Source organism: Chrysemys picta, chromosome 2, assembly GCF_011386835.1.
Source record: "Chrysemys picta bellii isolate R12L10 chromosome 2, ASM1138683v2, whole genome shotgun sequence".
In the NCBI taxonomy this organism is placed as follows: Eukaryota; Metazoa; Chordata; order Testudines; family Emydidae; genus Chrysemys; species Chrysemys picta.
Window position 1 is genome coordinate 226964925 of NC_088792.1, and position 13618 is coordinate 226978542.

At 44.0% G+C, this 13618-nt stretch overlaps 1 protein-coding gene across 1 annotated transcript in view; it reads left to right on the forward strand.

The window, feature by feature from the left end:
• The window catches only part of RAB2A (RAB2A, member RAS oncogene family), a 79642-nt gene that overhangs the window by 34956 nt on the left and 31068 nt on the right, over window positions 1-13618 (forward strand). The window contains exon 4 of the mRNA XM_005288122.5: window positions 9207-9289. Within this exon, the coding sequence (XP_005288179.1) occupies window positions 9207-9289 (83 nt within the window). The remainder of the gene's footprint in view (window positions 1-9206; window positions 9290-13618) is intronic.

The following is a 13618-nucleotide window of genomic DNA, read 5'->3' on the forward strand; positions in this document are numbered from 1 at the left end:
TAAGGTAGGTTTCCTTACTGGTCCCTCCTCTCTTCCACTCTTTGTACGCTTTCTGTTTTTTCTTAATCACCCCTTTGAGACGCTCGCTCATCCAGCTCGGTCTAAATCGCTTGCCTACTAACCGTTTTCCCTTTCTTGGGATACAGGCCTCTGACAACTCCTGCAACTTTAGTTTAAAATAATCCCAGGCGTCATCCACCTTTAGATCCATAAATATGTTAGCCCAATCCACTTCCCTAACCAGTCCCCTTAATTTATTAAAATGAACCTTTTTGAAATTGTAAACCCTAGTCTCTGATTTAATTCTGTTAATCCTTCCATTTAGTTTAAATCGAATTAGCTCATGATCACTCGAATTAGCTCATGATCAATCCCCTACAACCATTTCCTCAACGAGGTCCTCACTACTCGCCAAAACCAAATCTAAAATGGCCTCCCCCCTCATCGGTTCAGCTACTACTTGATGAAGGAATTCATCAGCTAGCACATCTAGGAACATCTGAGCCGTATTATTGTTACTAGCATTTGTTCCCCAATCTATATCCGGGAAGTTAGTCTCCCATGATTACACAGTTCCTATTAGTATTTACTTCCCTAAAAACATTAAATAGTTCTCTGTCCATATCCAGGGTAGATCCCGGCGGTCTATAGCACACCCCAAGCACTATCCCAGGGGAGGCTCTAGTAGTTCTTTTACCCAGTGTGAGTATTGCCCAGACAGACTCAGTCTTATCCATTCCATCAGTTATTAGTTCTTTACAGTTTACCTCATTATTGACATACAATGCTACCCCCCCACCTTTACCTTTGTTCCGGTCGTTCCTAAACAGCACATACCCTTCCATACCTGTACTCCAGTCATGACTACCGTTCCACCAGGTTTCGGTTATTCCTACGATATCCGGTTTCATTTCTCGGACCAGGAGCTCCAATTCCTCCATTTTGTTACCTAGGCTTCTTGCATTGGTGTATAAACATCTTAATGTATGCCGTTTAGCCTGTCTCCCATTAGTTATGCAATTTGGTACGGACCCCTTACTGTTCATCCCCCCCTCTCCTTCTTATGTCCAATCCCTTCCCCCCGGCTATATCTGTTCTTATCTTATCACCCTCCTTTTCAATGTTGGAATCTGGCGTGGAGATTGACTGGACATCTCCCAACCGTCTCCCCCAAATTCCTAGTTTAAAGCTCTTTTGATGAGATGAGCCAGCCTCCCTCCCAGAAGTTTATTTCCTTCCCTACTCAGGTGAAGTCCATCCCGTGAGAACAGTTGTCTGTCCCCGAAAGCCTCCCAGTGGACATACATCCCAAAGCCCTCCTTATAGCACCACTCCCTTAGCCAGCTATTTATCCTTACAATCCTGTCAGCCCTTTGCTGCCCTTCTCTAGGAACAGGCAGAATCCCACTGAAGATGATCTGAGCCTCGATTTCCTTGAGTGTCTTCCCCAGTCTGGCATAAGCTCCCTTGATTCTCTCTAATGAGAACCTAGCCGTGTCATTCGTTCCTACGTGAAGGATTATCAAGGGGTTCTTACCTGCTCCTTTTAGGATCCTTTTCAACCATAGGTCCACATCCCGTATCTTAGCACCCGGTAGACAGCACACCCTTCTGTTCTCTGGGTCCGCCCTGGTCACAGGCCTGTCTAACCTCCTCAGTAAGGAGTCCCCAATCACGTAAACCTGCCTTTGCCTGGTGACAGTGCGATCTACTAATCTATCCTCTGTTCCCTCTAGTCGTAACCCGTGTCCGTTCCTATTTTCCCTTATACTCCCCCTTGTGCCATCCTGTATCCTCCCGGGGCCCAGATTTGGTGCTGTCTCCATCAACTCCTCCCCTCTCTCTATTGGACTAGCTGCTCTTCTTCCTCACCCTCCCACTTTCAGTTACCACCTGCTGCCCCCCCTCCTCGCTATCCAAACACCCAAACCTGTTCCTGAGTTCTATTTCCCCTTCACTAGCCCTCCTTTTCCTTTGGCCTGCTTCTCACGGTCACGTGCTTCCAGTGCCCTTGTTCTCCCTCTGATAGTCCCCCCTCACAGACCTTAGCCCCTGCTTCCACCTGAACCCCTGAGCATTCCCCTTCAGCCCCTCCTTGCCTTTCCTCCATCAGCTGCTCGAACCCCCTTCTAAACTCTACCAGGGTATCTACCTGCATCTCCAACCCTCGGATCTTTTCTTCCAGCAGCTCTATTAGGCGGCACTTCATACATACATACCTCTGTTCAGGCTCCCCCGCTAGGACCATGTACATACCGCAGCTTCCACGTGCAATCATCTGCATTGTGTCCCCCGCTGCTTGGCTCATGGCTGCTGTAGTCTCTGCCCACTGCACCTGGGGAAACAGAGCACACAGGACACCGCGCCCTCCTGCCTCCCCTTCCACCTCCCCTGTAGACTCCCACTCAAACTCCCCTGTTTGCAGCCCTGTTCGCTGCCTCCTGTGCCGCTGTTCGCATGCATTTGGGCACTCTGGTACTGCTGTTTCTGCAGGAACCAACACTACCTGTGTCCACCGGCGTGCTTGGTACTGACAATACCACTTTCACTGAGAGCACCAATTCACACCTCATTCTGGGCACCAGATGAATCGGGCCACCTGTTGGCTCCTTCAGGAGTCACTCTGCCCATGTTGCTGAGATTCTAAGGCTCTGAGTCCAAGTCAGAGTTGTCATCCTCGCACTCCACATCACCCAATGAACTCGGGGGGCTATCAGTGGACCAGTATGGTTCCCCAGGTTGGCAAGTGCCCTGTGTCCAGGATGGAGGTCCCTGGCCCAGCCCCTACTGGCCACCAATATCAGTGGCCTTGGACTCAGTGGGATGCTCCTCATTCGCAGAGATCCTGTTCTTTGTACCGTTTGAAGCCGAATTCTCTCACTAGGTTGATGGTGGTGGCTTTGGATCAACTGCAAGTCCGGGCATTGGTGGTCTTCCTCTGTGCAGAGCCAATGGAGTCTTCCCTCCTGGGTAAATCTTCCTGGGAGCGAGAGCCAAGACCTTCATTCTCATAACCGGACAATGCCGTGCTGCCTGGTTCATCCTCCCCTTCTATTCCGAAGGACATCTAAGGCATACCAGGACCTTTAATACTGCATAGCCACATCCCTGGGTAGAGTTCCTCCAAGACAAAAATGCACAAACTGGTGGACATTTTACAAACCATTGTTTCCAGAAGAGTGTCCCTTCCAATCAATCATGCACTCCTTGAACCGGCAAGAGCTCTGTGGAATATACCAGCCTCTGTCACCAGTGGCAAAATGCTACTTTGTTCCCAGGGATTTGAGGGGTTCTATTCCCTTCTGACCCCAAATTTCCTAGTCATAACAGCAGTAAACAGGGCAGGTTCAAGTCTATCCTCAAGGACAGAGACTCCAAGCAGTTGGATCTTCTGGGCAGGAAGATCTACACCTCATAGTCCTTACAGATGAGGATCAAAAATCACAAGCTTTGTTGGCCAAGTATAACTTCCTCAATTGGTCAGCCAGGGCTAAATTCAAGGACCACTTGCCTGAGGCCTCATGTGAGAAGTTCCAGGCATTCCCTGCAGAGGCTGTTTCGTGCACAAAATGTCCTTGCAGTCCACCCTTGTTGTTGTGGACATCTTGGCCAGAGTTATGGCTTCAGTAGTAACTAAGAGGGTGGGCTTCCTGGTTGACGTCCGGAGCAATCCCAATCGAGGACTTGCCCTTTGACAGCCAAGTCTTGTTCTTGGACAAAACTGATGACACATTGCAATACTTCAGGGATTCCAGGGCTACCTTGAGGTCCTTGGGAGTATACATGCCATCCACACAAAGATGCCAGTATGGGGTACAGCAGCAACAGTATTGCCTGCAGCATTGCTTTGCGCAACCTTTTCCCCCTGAAGCAACAGTACTATTCTAGAAAGAGAGAGATCCCACAAGAGGAAGCAGTCGGGCTCGGACTTTGGACAGTCCACATGTCTTCCCTAGGGACAGGCCAAGCATCCATTTTAACTCCTTTGTCTGGACCAATGGTCCAGTCATCACCCTGTCCCTTGTGTTTTCCCCGTCCCTTTGGGGTCAGCCTGCCCTGCTTTTACAGTGCTTGGGACTTATTACCTCAAACAGGTGGGACCTAGACATTGGCAGATTGTGCTATGCAATCCAGTTCCTCTCCATACCTCTTTCCTGACCCCTCTCATGAGACACTGCTCATCAAGCAGGTCTGCTCTCTGTTGAAGTTGGGAGCGGTGGAGGAATTTCCCCAGAAACACTGGGGCCACGGCTTTTACTCTGGGTACCTCCTGATACTGAAATCCAAGGGCAGGATGAGACCCATTCTCAACCTTTCTGGCCTCAACAAATTCATCAAGTACATGAGATTCCACATGGTCACTATAGGCTATCCTCCCGCACCGTCTCAAAATGACTGGTTCGCGGCTCTTGACCTTCAGGATACTTATTTTCATGTGATTCTACTGAGTCACAGGAAGTTCTTGCATTTTGCAATAGGCGAACGCCATTTTCAGGATATGATTTGCTGTTCGGCCTCTTTTCTGCCCCCTGAGTCTTCACCAAATGCATGGCAATGGTCATGGCATATCTCAAGAGGAAGGGAATCCACATCTTTCTGATTGGTTGCTGAAGGATGGCTCCAAAGAGGAGGGTCTCGCTCATGTCAACACCACATTGCGTTTGCTCAACCGTCTGTGACTCATTTTAAACTCCGCAAAGTCAACCTTGGCTCCCACTCAAAAAATTGAATTCAGTGGGCCCTGTTATAGTCCATGAGATTGAGGGCATGCCTGCTGACCAACCGCTTCCAGGCAATTCAACAACTCTGCCTCAGCCATCAACAACAGTCTGTGCACGTCTGAGGCTGTTGTCCAAGCAGACATGTGGCACACAGATGGTCCAATTTGCCAGGTTGCACCTTTGCCCTCTTCAGATGTGGCTGAGGACAGCTTACCGCCCTCTCCAGCATTCTTCGGACAGGTTTGTTCACCTTCCTCCACTAGTCCTGGATTCCTTGCACTAGTGGGAGTCCCCACATAATGTTGCCAAGGAGTCCCTTTCACTCAGCTCTCTCCAACCAAGTCAGTGATTACCAGTGCTTCCCTTCTGGGTTTGGGACTCATTGAGAGCGCAGGGCCTAAGTCCATATCAACATGTTGGAACCTTGGGCCATCCACAGTGCATGTTGTGCCTTCTGGGACTACATCATACGCTCAGTGGTTCGCATACTCACAACGCAATGTACCATGTGAACAAGCAAGGGATAACATTCCATGTTACTGTGTCTGGAGGCAGTCAACTTGTGTCAATGTTTTGCATCAAAGACGACATCACTCCGGTAGCAATCCATTTGCCAGGGATGTAAAATCATCTTGCAGACCATCTCAGCCACGAGTGGTCCTTGAAGTGTTCTCTGGGTCATCTTTGCAACGTGGGGCATCCCTGTCATCAAGCTGTTTGTGACGGGGGGGGAAACAAAGTGTCACCTGTTCTGCTCCCGGAGGGGCCTCAGTCCAGGCTCCCTCTCCAACAGCTTCGACTGCAGCTGGCAGTGGGCTCTTTTGTATGCCTTTCCTCCTATTCCAATCATTCCACAGGTCATCCTCAAGCTCAAGGCGGATCGGGCCGTAGGTCATTTTCATTGCTCAAGCTTGGCCGAGACAGTACTGGTTCTCAGACCTCCTTGTTCTATCAGTTCAGCATCCCATACTGCTTCCTCTCCATCCCAGTCTCCTCACTCAGGACCATGACTGCACCCTCCATCCTGCGATTAGTTCCCTGCACCTTATGGCATGTATGCTACATGGTTGAATGAAGAGGAGGAGCAGTGCTTGGTGGCTGTCTGACAAGTCCTCCTCAACAGTAGGAAGTGCTTCACTAGGACAGCCTGCTTAGCGAAGTCGAAGAGGTTCTTGGTGTTGTCTTTGACCTGTGGCATCCAACTGACAGGGCTCCCATCCAGGACATCTTGGAGTACCTGCTATATCTTCGGAAATCAGGCCTTGTGCAGTTCACTGAGAGTGCATTTGACAATATCTGTGTTCCACCCCCTGACTCAAGGGAAGCCATTTTTTACCAATGCCATGCTGACAAGATTTCTGAAGGGGCTTCTCCCCTCACATCCTCCAGTCTAAGAATCAGTTCCCTTGTGGGATATAAACACAGTCCCTCCTGTCTCAGAAAACCGTGTTCCTGATTGCCATCACTTTGGAAAGAAGAGTGTGAGAGTTGCAGGCCCTTATGGCTGCGCTGCCTTATACTCTGTTCCCCAAGGACAAGGTAATGTTGTGACCACACCCAAAATTTTTATCCAAGGCAGTCTCTCAGTTGCATCTGAATCAAGCAATGTATTTACCTGAGATGCACTCTTCCCGAGAAGAACAACGCCTTCATACTCTGGATGTCAGATGATATCTAGCCTTTTACCTAGACAGGACCAAATCATTTTGTGTTTCTCCTTGCTTGTTTGTGGCAGATGCAAACCACATGAAGAGGCAAGTAATCTCTGCACAGACCACCTCTAGATGGATACCATCCTGTATCAAGGCTGCATATGAGATAGCTGTGGCTACGCCTCCTCAGAGCACACGGGGCTCACTCCACAAGAGCACAAGTGACATCGATACCGTTCCTCAGTGACATTTTCATACTGGACACTTGCTGAGCAGCCACGTGGTCATCCATGCATATGTTTAGGGACCATTATGCTATTTCTGCATCTTCCAGGGTGATGCAGGTGTAGGGATTGCAGGACTGCCCTTCTAATTGAAGTAAACTCCAAACCCCTCTGGATTGGGGTACTGCTTGCAACTCACCTAATTGGAATACATGCCTGCATCTATTCAAAGAAAAAGAAAGTTACTTACAGTAACTGTGGTTCTTCAAAATGTGATGCAGACGTGTACTCCATGACCCACCCTCCAACCCATCTGCGTTGGAGTCTCCTCTCAGGCTTTTGGTGCGAAGGAACTGGGGGGATCAGAGTGGCACCACCTCATATAGCTAGGGGAAGGGGCTACAGTCATGTGGCGCAAGCATCACCCTCAAAAAGTACTGCTAGGCAAAAGTCTGACTCTGCGCACTGGCACAAACACACCTAAGTGGAATACACGTCTGCATCACATCTCGAAGAATCACAGTTACAGTAAGTAACCCCTTTTTTACTAGTGTTTTACTTTGTGTGAGTTTGAGAACTATTCACTCACTAGGGAAAAACAAAATTATATTTGTAGAGTTCATGGAGCTTCTGGGTTTAGAACTAAGGACAGAGTTGTAAAACCTTATTGGCATCCTGTCTGTGGTACATATAAACTTGAACAGCAAACTGAGTAGCAGTTTTTAACTTTGTAAAGATGTATATGTGTGGGCGTAGCACCTGAAGAGTGGCTAGAATCCTGTTTGTTACAATTGTTCCAAGAAAACACTATAAAAATTATACTTTTTAAAATGCGTGTTTGTATGTTGCCCGCAGTGTGGTTAGGGCATAAGCTTTCAATAAACAGTTTCTTAAGTTACTGGTTAGCCTGGAAGGTCATAATATTATTTGAGAAACCCATATACACCACAGCAAAACTCTGCTAACAAAGTATTCTTAACAATGTGTGTGAGTTTTGATTTTGTTTTTTAATATTCTGGATTCTTTTGTGGAGTAAATAGGGTCTGTGTCACTCTTGCTAGTGAACTCTTCTCCCTGATTCAGGAGAGCCTTTCTTGGAAGATAAGCTTATTCAATGGGAGTAAGTTCCCTGCAGACCCAGCATGTATATCTGGCAGAAGCCTCTCTTTTGATAAAATAACAGATTAAGCATACATGGTTTCCTTTTTTCAAAAATCATTATCTTAATTTCATCTGAGTAACAATATTTTACTACCTGTAGGGCCTTCTCCACATAAATGTAGTATGTCTTAATTCTGCTCAGTGGCATTTTCTGACATCACTAGAAGACATATTGTACTATGTGGCTTAGAATTGGAGGTGAACATTTCACATCTCAGCATTTATAACATGGTTGTCAGATGCTGGTGAGCATTTCTCTTGGGGAAATGGGGGAAGGGAGCTCAGGGTCTGCTGCTGTGCATTTCTGCATTTTCCAGGAGCTGAATCTTGATTAGGCCTACTCTTCTGTCCACTGAACCTGTTTAACTTTCTGTAAATTGTTTTCTTACTGTACAATTGACAAATACATTTGTCATTAGTTCCCTTGCCTTGAAGAGTTCAATACTGTTATATATGCAGAAACGGATCTTTCCAAATAGAAATAGTACAGGTGAATCTTCTCTGGAAGCTGCATGACACTTCCAAGGGGTTAAGGACATTTTGGACTGCGCAGAGGGCTAAAAACAAACTGGAGAATCTTTCACTATGACCATAAATATGAATCAGTGGACCACATCCCTTGTGCTGAGAGACCTTTGTAACAGAAATTCTTATCTACAAAAAAGAAACTGCCTAATTTATGCATGATCTCTGGTGTTTGATTCACCAATGGGTATGAAGATGACTCTTGCATCCTGTTGCCTTTTGACAAGCATTATATATCAAATAGAAAGGAAACTGATTAAGTGTAGAGCAGAATGATATGAAATTAAATTCTGAACCATTTTCTGTTTTTCATAATAAAATGATTACTGAAAGAATTCCAATTGAAGACTGTTGAAAGCTGGCTGCAGTTTATGATATAACGGATAAAATCTGCATCCTTGGCCTTCCAACAACCTTTACACCAGCAGATGGTGGGCGTAAAGATGTCATTCATCATTTATTTACAATGGGCTTTATTTATTCTAGTGTCAACAGCTGCCCCAGGGAGCGGGTTATTGAATTCAAATGTGAAGCTCTGGGTTATTTGCTTCCTTTCAAATTTGTCTTCAGAGCTTAGTTGCTAGGAGTCCATTCTGTGTTCTAATAATGATTCATGTATTGTGAAGCCATTCAGTAAATTGGGTTGTCAGGGATTGCCAAAAAGGGTTTAGAGGTCTTGTTCCTGATCTTTCTTTCTTTCTCTCTCTCTCTTCCCCCCCCTTTTTTTTTACTTTATTAATGACATTCTGCTGTAGTCATCTTCTTATATGTGACTTTTCATTCCAGAACTAGTGAGGTTTTGTTCCCCAAGTTCTTTCCCCCCCGCTCCCTCCAAAAAACCCTCAATGTAATTAATAAGTTGGTAGCTTTTGTCACAGATGGTAATTTAATAAATGAAATAATTGTACTTTGTTTTCCTACAGGCAGGGCAAGAGTCCTTCCGTTCCATCACAAGGTCATACTACAGAGGGGCAGCAGGGGCTTTACTAGTATATGACATTACAAGGTGAGAAACTTAATGAAGGACATCAGAAATATTTTAGAATGTACAATTAGATTTTTGTCTGTAGAACTGTTATAGATGCATTTTAGGTGTGAGTGAGTAAAATAAACTGAAATACAAGCCATGCGAAAACTGTAGTAAATGGTGTATTAACGTCACCTGGTTTAAATGTTCAAAAGCTAAGAAATGCCAAGTGAAGGTTGAACCTTACCTCTGTACCATATGGTCTTTAATTTCATGATTTACTTTTTTTCCTCAATTATAATACGTATGCACCTGGGATCCTAGGTGGGCTTGTACTTGAGTTGCTAACCTTTGTTGCCACCTGTGTTGTCACAACTTTACTCCTATTTTTAGTGAGCTAGCACAATCAAAACTAGCTCAGGTATACCTTCATGTGTTGCAATCATGTCTCCTATGCAGTATAGATATACTCCTCACTTAAAGTCATTCCGGTTAACACTGTTACGTTGCTGATCAATTAGGGAACATGGTTGTTTAAAGTTGTGCAATGCTCCCTTCTAACGTTGTTTGGCAGCCGCCTGCTTTGTCCACTGCTTGCAGGAAGAGCAGCTTGTTGCAGCTAGCTGGTGGGGGCTTGTAACCAGGGTGGACCGGCAGCCCCCCCCTATCAATCAGCTCCCCTAAGTTCCCTGTGCTGCAGCCGCCCAGCAGACTATCGCTGGCAGTTCAGCTGTCCCTCCTCCCACTGCTATGTGCTGCTCCTGCCCTCTGCCTTGGAGCTACTCCCAGAGACTCCTGCTTGCTGGGAGGGGGGGGCTAATGTCAGGGTGTCCCCCTGATCCTGCACCCCGCTTACCCCTTCTCCATATAGGGCAGGGAGGGGACACGGACGGAGAGAGACAGAGAGCGCTTGGGGCAGCAGCTGCTGTCTTAACTTCCTGATCCACTTAAAAAGACAATACACTTAAGAGTGGGTCAGCTTACTTAAAGGGGCAGTGTGCATCTCTCTCTCTCTCTCTCTCTCTCTCTCTCTCTCTCTCTCTCTCACACACACAAGGTCTATCTGCTATGCTGTCTCCCCTCCCTCATGTTCATGCTGCCTTATGTGAGAGGCTACATTAACAACATGTTAATCCTTGAGGGCTCAGCTGAGTGCTAGTTCATCATTTACCAGCAAGGCATTCCGTGGGAAATATCCCTCCCTCTTCCACCCTCTAACTTCACCACCTCAACCAAGCTTCACAATCATCATAGCTGTGAACAGTATTAAATTGTTTGTTTAAAACGTATACTATGTGTATATCTATATAGTTTTTTGTCTGGTGGAAAAAAATTTCCGTGGAACCTAACCCCCCATATTTACATTAATACTTATGGGGAAATTGGATTCGCTTAACATCGTTTCGCTTAAAGTCGCATTTTTCAGGAACATAACTGCAACATTAAGCGAGGCATTACTGTATCCTTAGAAGCCCTGCAGGATGTATGATCAAATAATTTCCAACTATGGAATTTACATGTGCTATTTGCTCATTTATTGCAAACCAATGGAGCTTCCAAGTTACGGAGAGTAAAGTGCTTGTCAGTAGCTTTTCTTTTGCCCATTTTTTTAAAACCCCCAGGAAACTAGGACTGTCAATCACAGTTAACGCAAGTGATTAACTCAAAACAAATTAACTAGATTTAAAAAAAGTCGTGATTAATCACAGTTTTAATCACACTGTTAATAGAATACCAATTTAAATTTATTATAAATATTTTTGGATGTTTTACTACATTTTTCAAATATATTGATTTTGATTACAACACAGAATACAAAGTGTACAGTGCTTACTTTATATTATTTTTGTATTACAAATATTTGCATTGTAAAAAAGATAAACAAAAGAAATAGTATATTTAATTCACATCATACAAGTGCTGTAGTGCAATCTCTTTATCGTGAAAGTGCAACTTTCAAATGTAGAATTATTTTTTTACATAACTGCACTCAAAAACAAAACATAAAATGTTAGAGCCTACAAGTCCACTCAGTCCTACTTATTGTTCAGCCAATCGATAAGACAAACAAGTCTGTTTATATTTATGGAAGATAATGCTGCCCACTTCTTATTTACAAAGTCACCTGAAAGTGAGAACAGGCATTCACATGGCACTGTTGTAACTGGCATTGCAAGGTATTTATGTACCAGATATGCTAAACATTCGTATGCCCCTTCATGCTTCCACTTTTAGACGCTGAAGTTTTATATTGTTTTGTTTGAGAGTGCAGTTGTATAAAATAATAATAATTCCACATTTGTAAGATGCACTTTAACAATAGAGATTGCACTACAGTACTTGTATGAGGTGAACTGAAAAATACAATTTTTTTATCTTTTTACAGTGCAAATATTTGTAATAAAAAATAATATAAAGTGAGCCCTGTTCACTTGTATTCTGTGTTGTAATTGATATCAATATATTTGAAAATGTAGAAAAATATCCAAAAATATTTAATAAATTGTAATTGGTGTTCTGTTGTTTAACAGTATGATTAAGGCTTTGATTAATTGTGATTTTTTTTTAATAATATGACAGCCCTATAGGAAATTCCATACAAGATCTTTTAAAAGTTGTTACAGCTGCATGGGTAAGCACTAAGAAAATACCAGAGTTCGTGCTGAAAGCAGAACTTTACCATTGCTCTCTGTATGTGTCCATTATAAAGTCAGCCTATACACTTCCCATTGCAGTGTAGATATACCCGAAGACACATCGGAGGCTTCTGAAGTGCTTACATCATTAGCCCCTGCTCCTGCCTTGAAAACTGTGTAGGTGGACATGAGGTTCTGAATTCAGGATTAAAGCATTAGTGTTTTCAAAGTGTGCAGCAGACCTCCCTTTGCACCTTACAACCTTTGCAGAATCCTTGCTGTGGTTCATGCATGTTTTCATTACACTTTTTCACTACATATCGAACTTACTCACATTTACAAGCTAATAGTTGAAAAGTGCAGTATGTAATTTTTTTCAAGGGTCATAACTACTTAATTAAAACAAATTTCATCACAACGAGTAGCAGCTTTGTCAATAAGGGCTATTTCCATGCTAAGTTTTGTCTTTTGCAGCCTCAATTGTACAGCTGTTCAAAAAGAGTTGTAAGTTTTTTTTGTGATTTTTTGCTTATAATGGAACAAGCATCTTTGTGCAAAAACTGTTTTTGTGGGGAGAGGGGTTAGTACAAGGAGAGTGAAGACTATATGTAAATTGTTTTCATTTTTCTTAAAAGAAAAAAACTTTTTTACTTAAACTTCCTAAAAAATACATTCTTTTAGGCAGAGACTGAACCTGGAAATCTTGACTGTAGCAGTTGCTGTTGTAGCCACTGCATTAGTGTGTTGTGGTGTTTTTGTTTTTAAAGTTTGAATTATTTAGGTCATTTAGAAGAATTCTTTACAATGTGTGGGGCCTTTTATTGATTACTCTTCATGAAAGATAGTCATGAAATCTACAGTTAGGATGCTTTCAGCAATATGTTTGAACTTGCTGATTTTTAGGTGAAGACAACCACCATTTTGTTCTTGCTTCCCTGTTTACTACTACTTGTCTGCCTGTTCCTTCCCCCCCCCCCCCCCCCCAGGGAATTCTAGCTGTTGTCAGCGGACACGTTTCAGAACTCAGTGAGTTCACTGCTTGAGTCATGAGGTGGAGCTTCTGAGGCAGCACGTCTTCTAACTGACACTCTGAACCCTGAACCTTGCATGCTGACTCTCTCTGCCAATAATGAAACAACAAAAAACTTTGAACGCTGAACTTGAGGTGTCTTTGAACTTGATGAGCTTTCCTTTCCATCACCCGCCTCCTTCACCCATCCCTTTGCCCCCGGCTCCTTTAAGCTGATAACATTCTAGCTATCAGAAAGAAGGAAAGATGCGGTTAAAACCTCCCATACTCCATATGGCCAAGAAAAGGGAAAGGGAGGTATGGCAAATAGTGGATCTTGCAGCAAAATGGAGCAGCAGCCTGTGGCATAGCTCAAACTGGAAATCTTCATTAAAACTACATAAATGAATAACAAAATTAATACATGTATATTAGTTCAACAAACCTTCATTTTCTGCATTCTTTTCAATGCATTTCATGCTATTATAAAAGTTTTGGTTTTGTTTTTTTCCCCCCCAGAATGCTGGGGTGTACTTGCCACAGAATATATGTGAAATCTTGGCTCCATTGAAGTCAGTGGAAGCTTTGCCATTAACTTCATCAGGGCCAGGATTTCACCCTTTATGTCTTGTGTCTCAGAGTATATTGAACTTTGATTATGCTTACAGTATATTGGCTTGTGTGTGAACTTAATGTAAGAAATCTTATCATTGAAGTAAATTA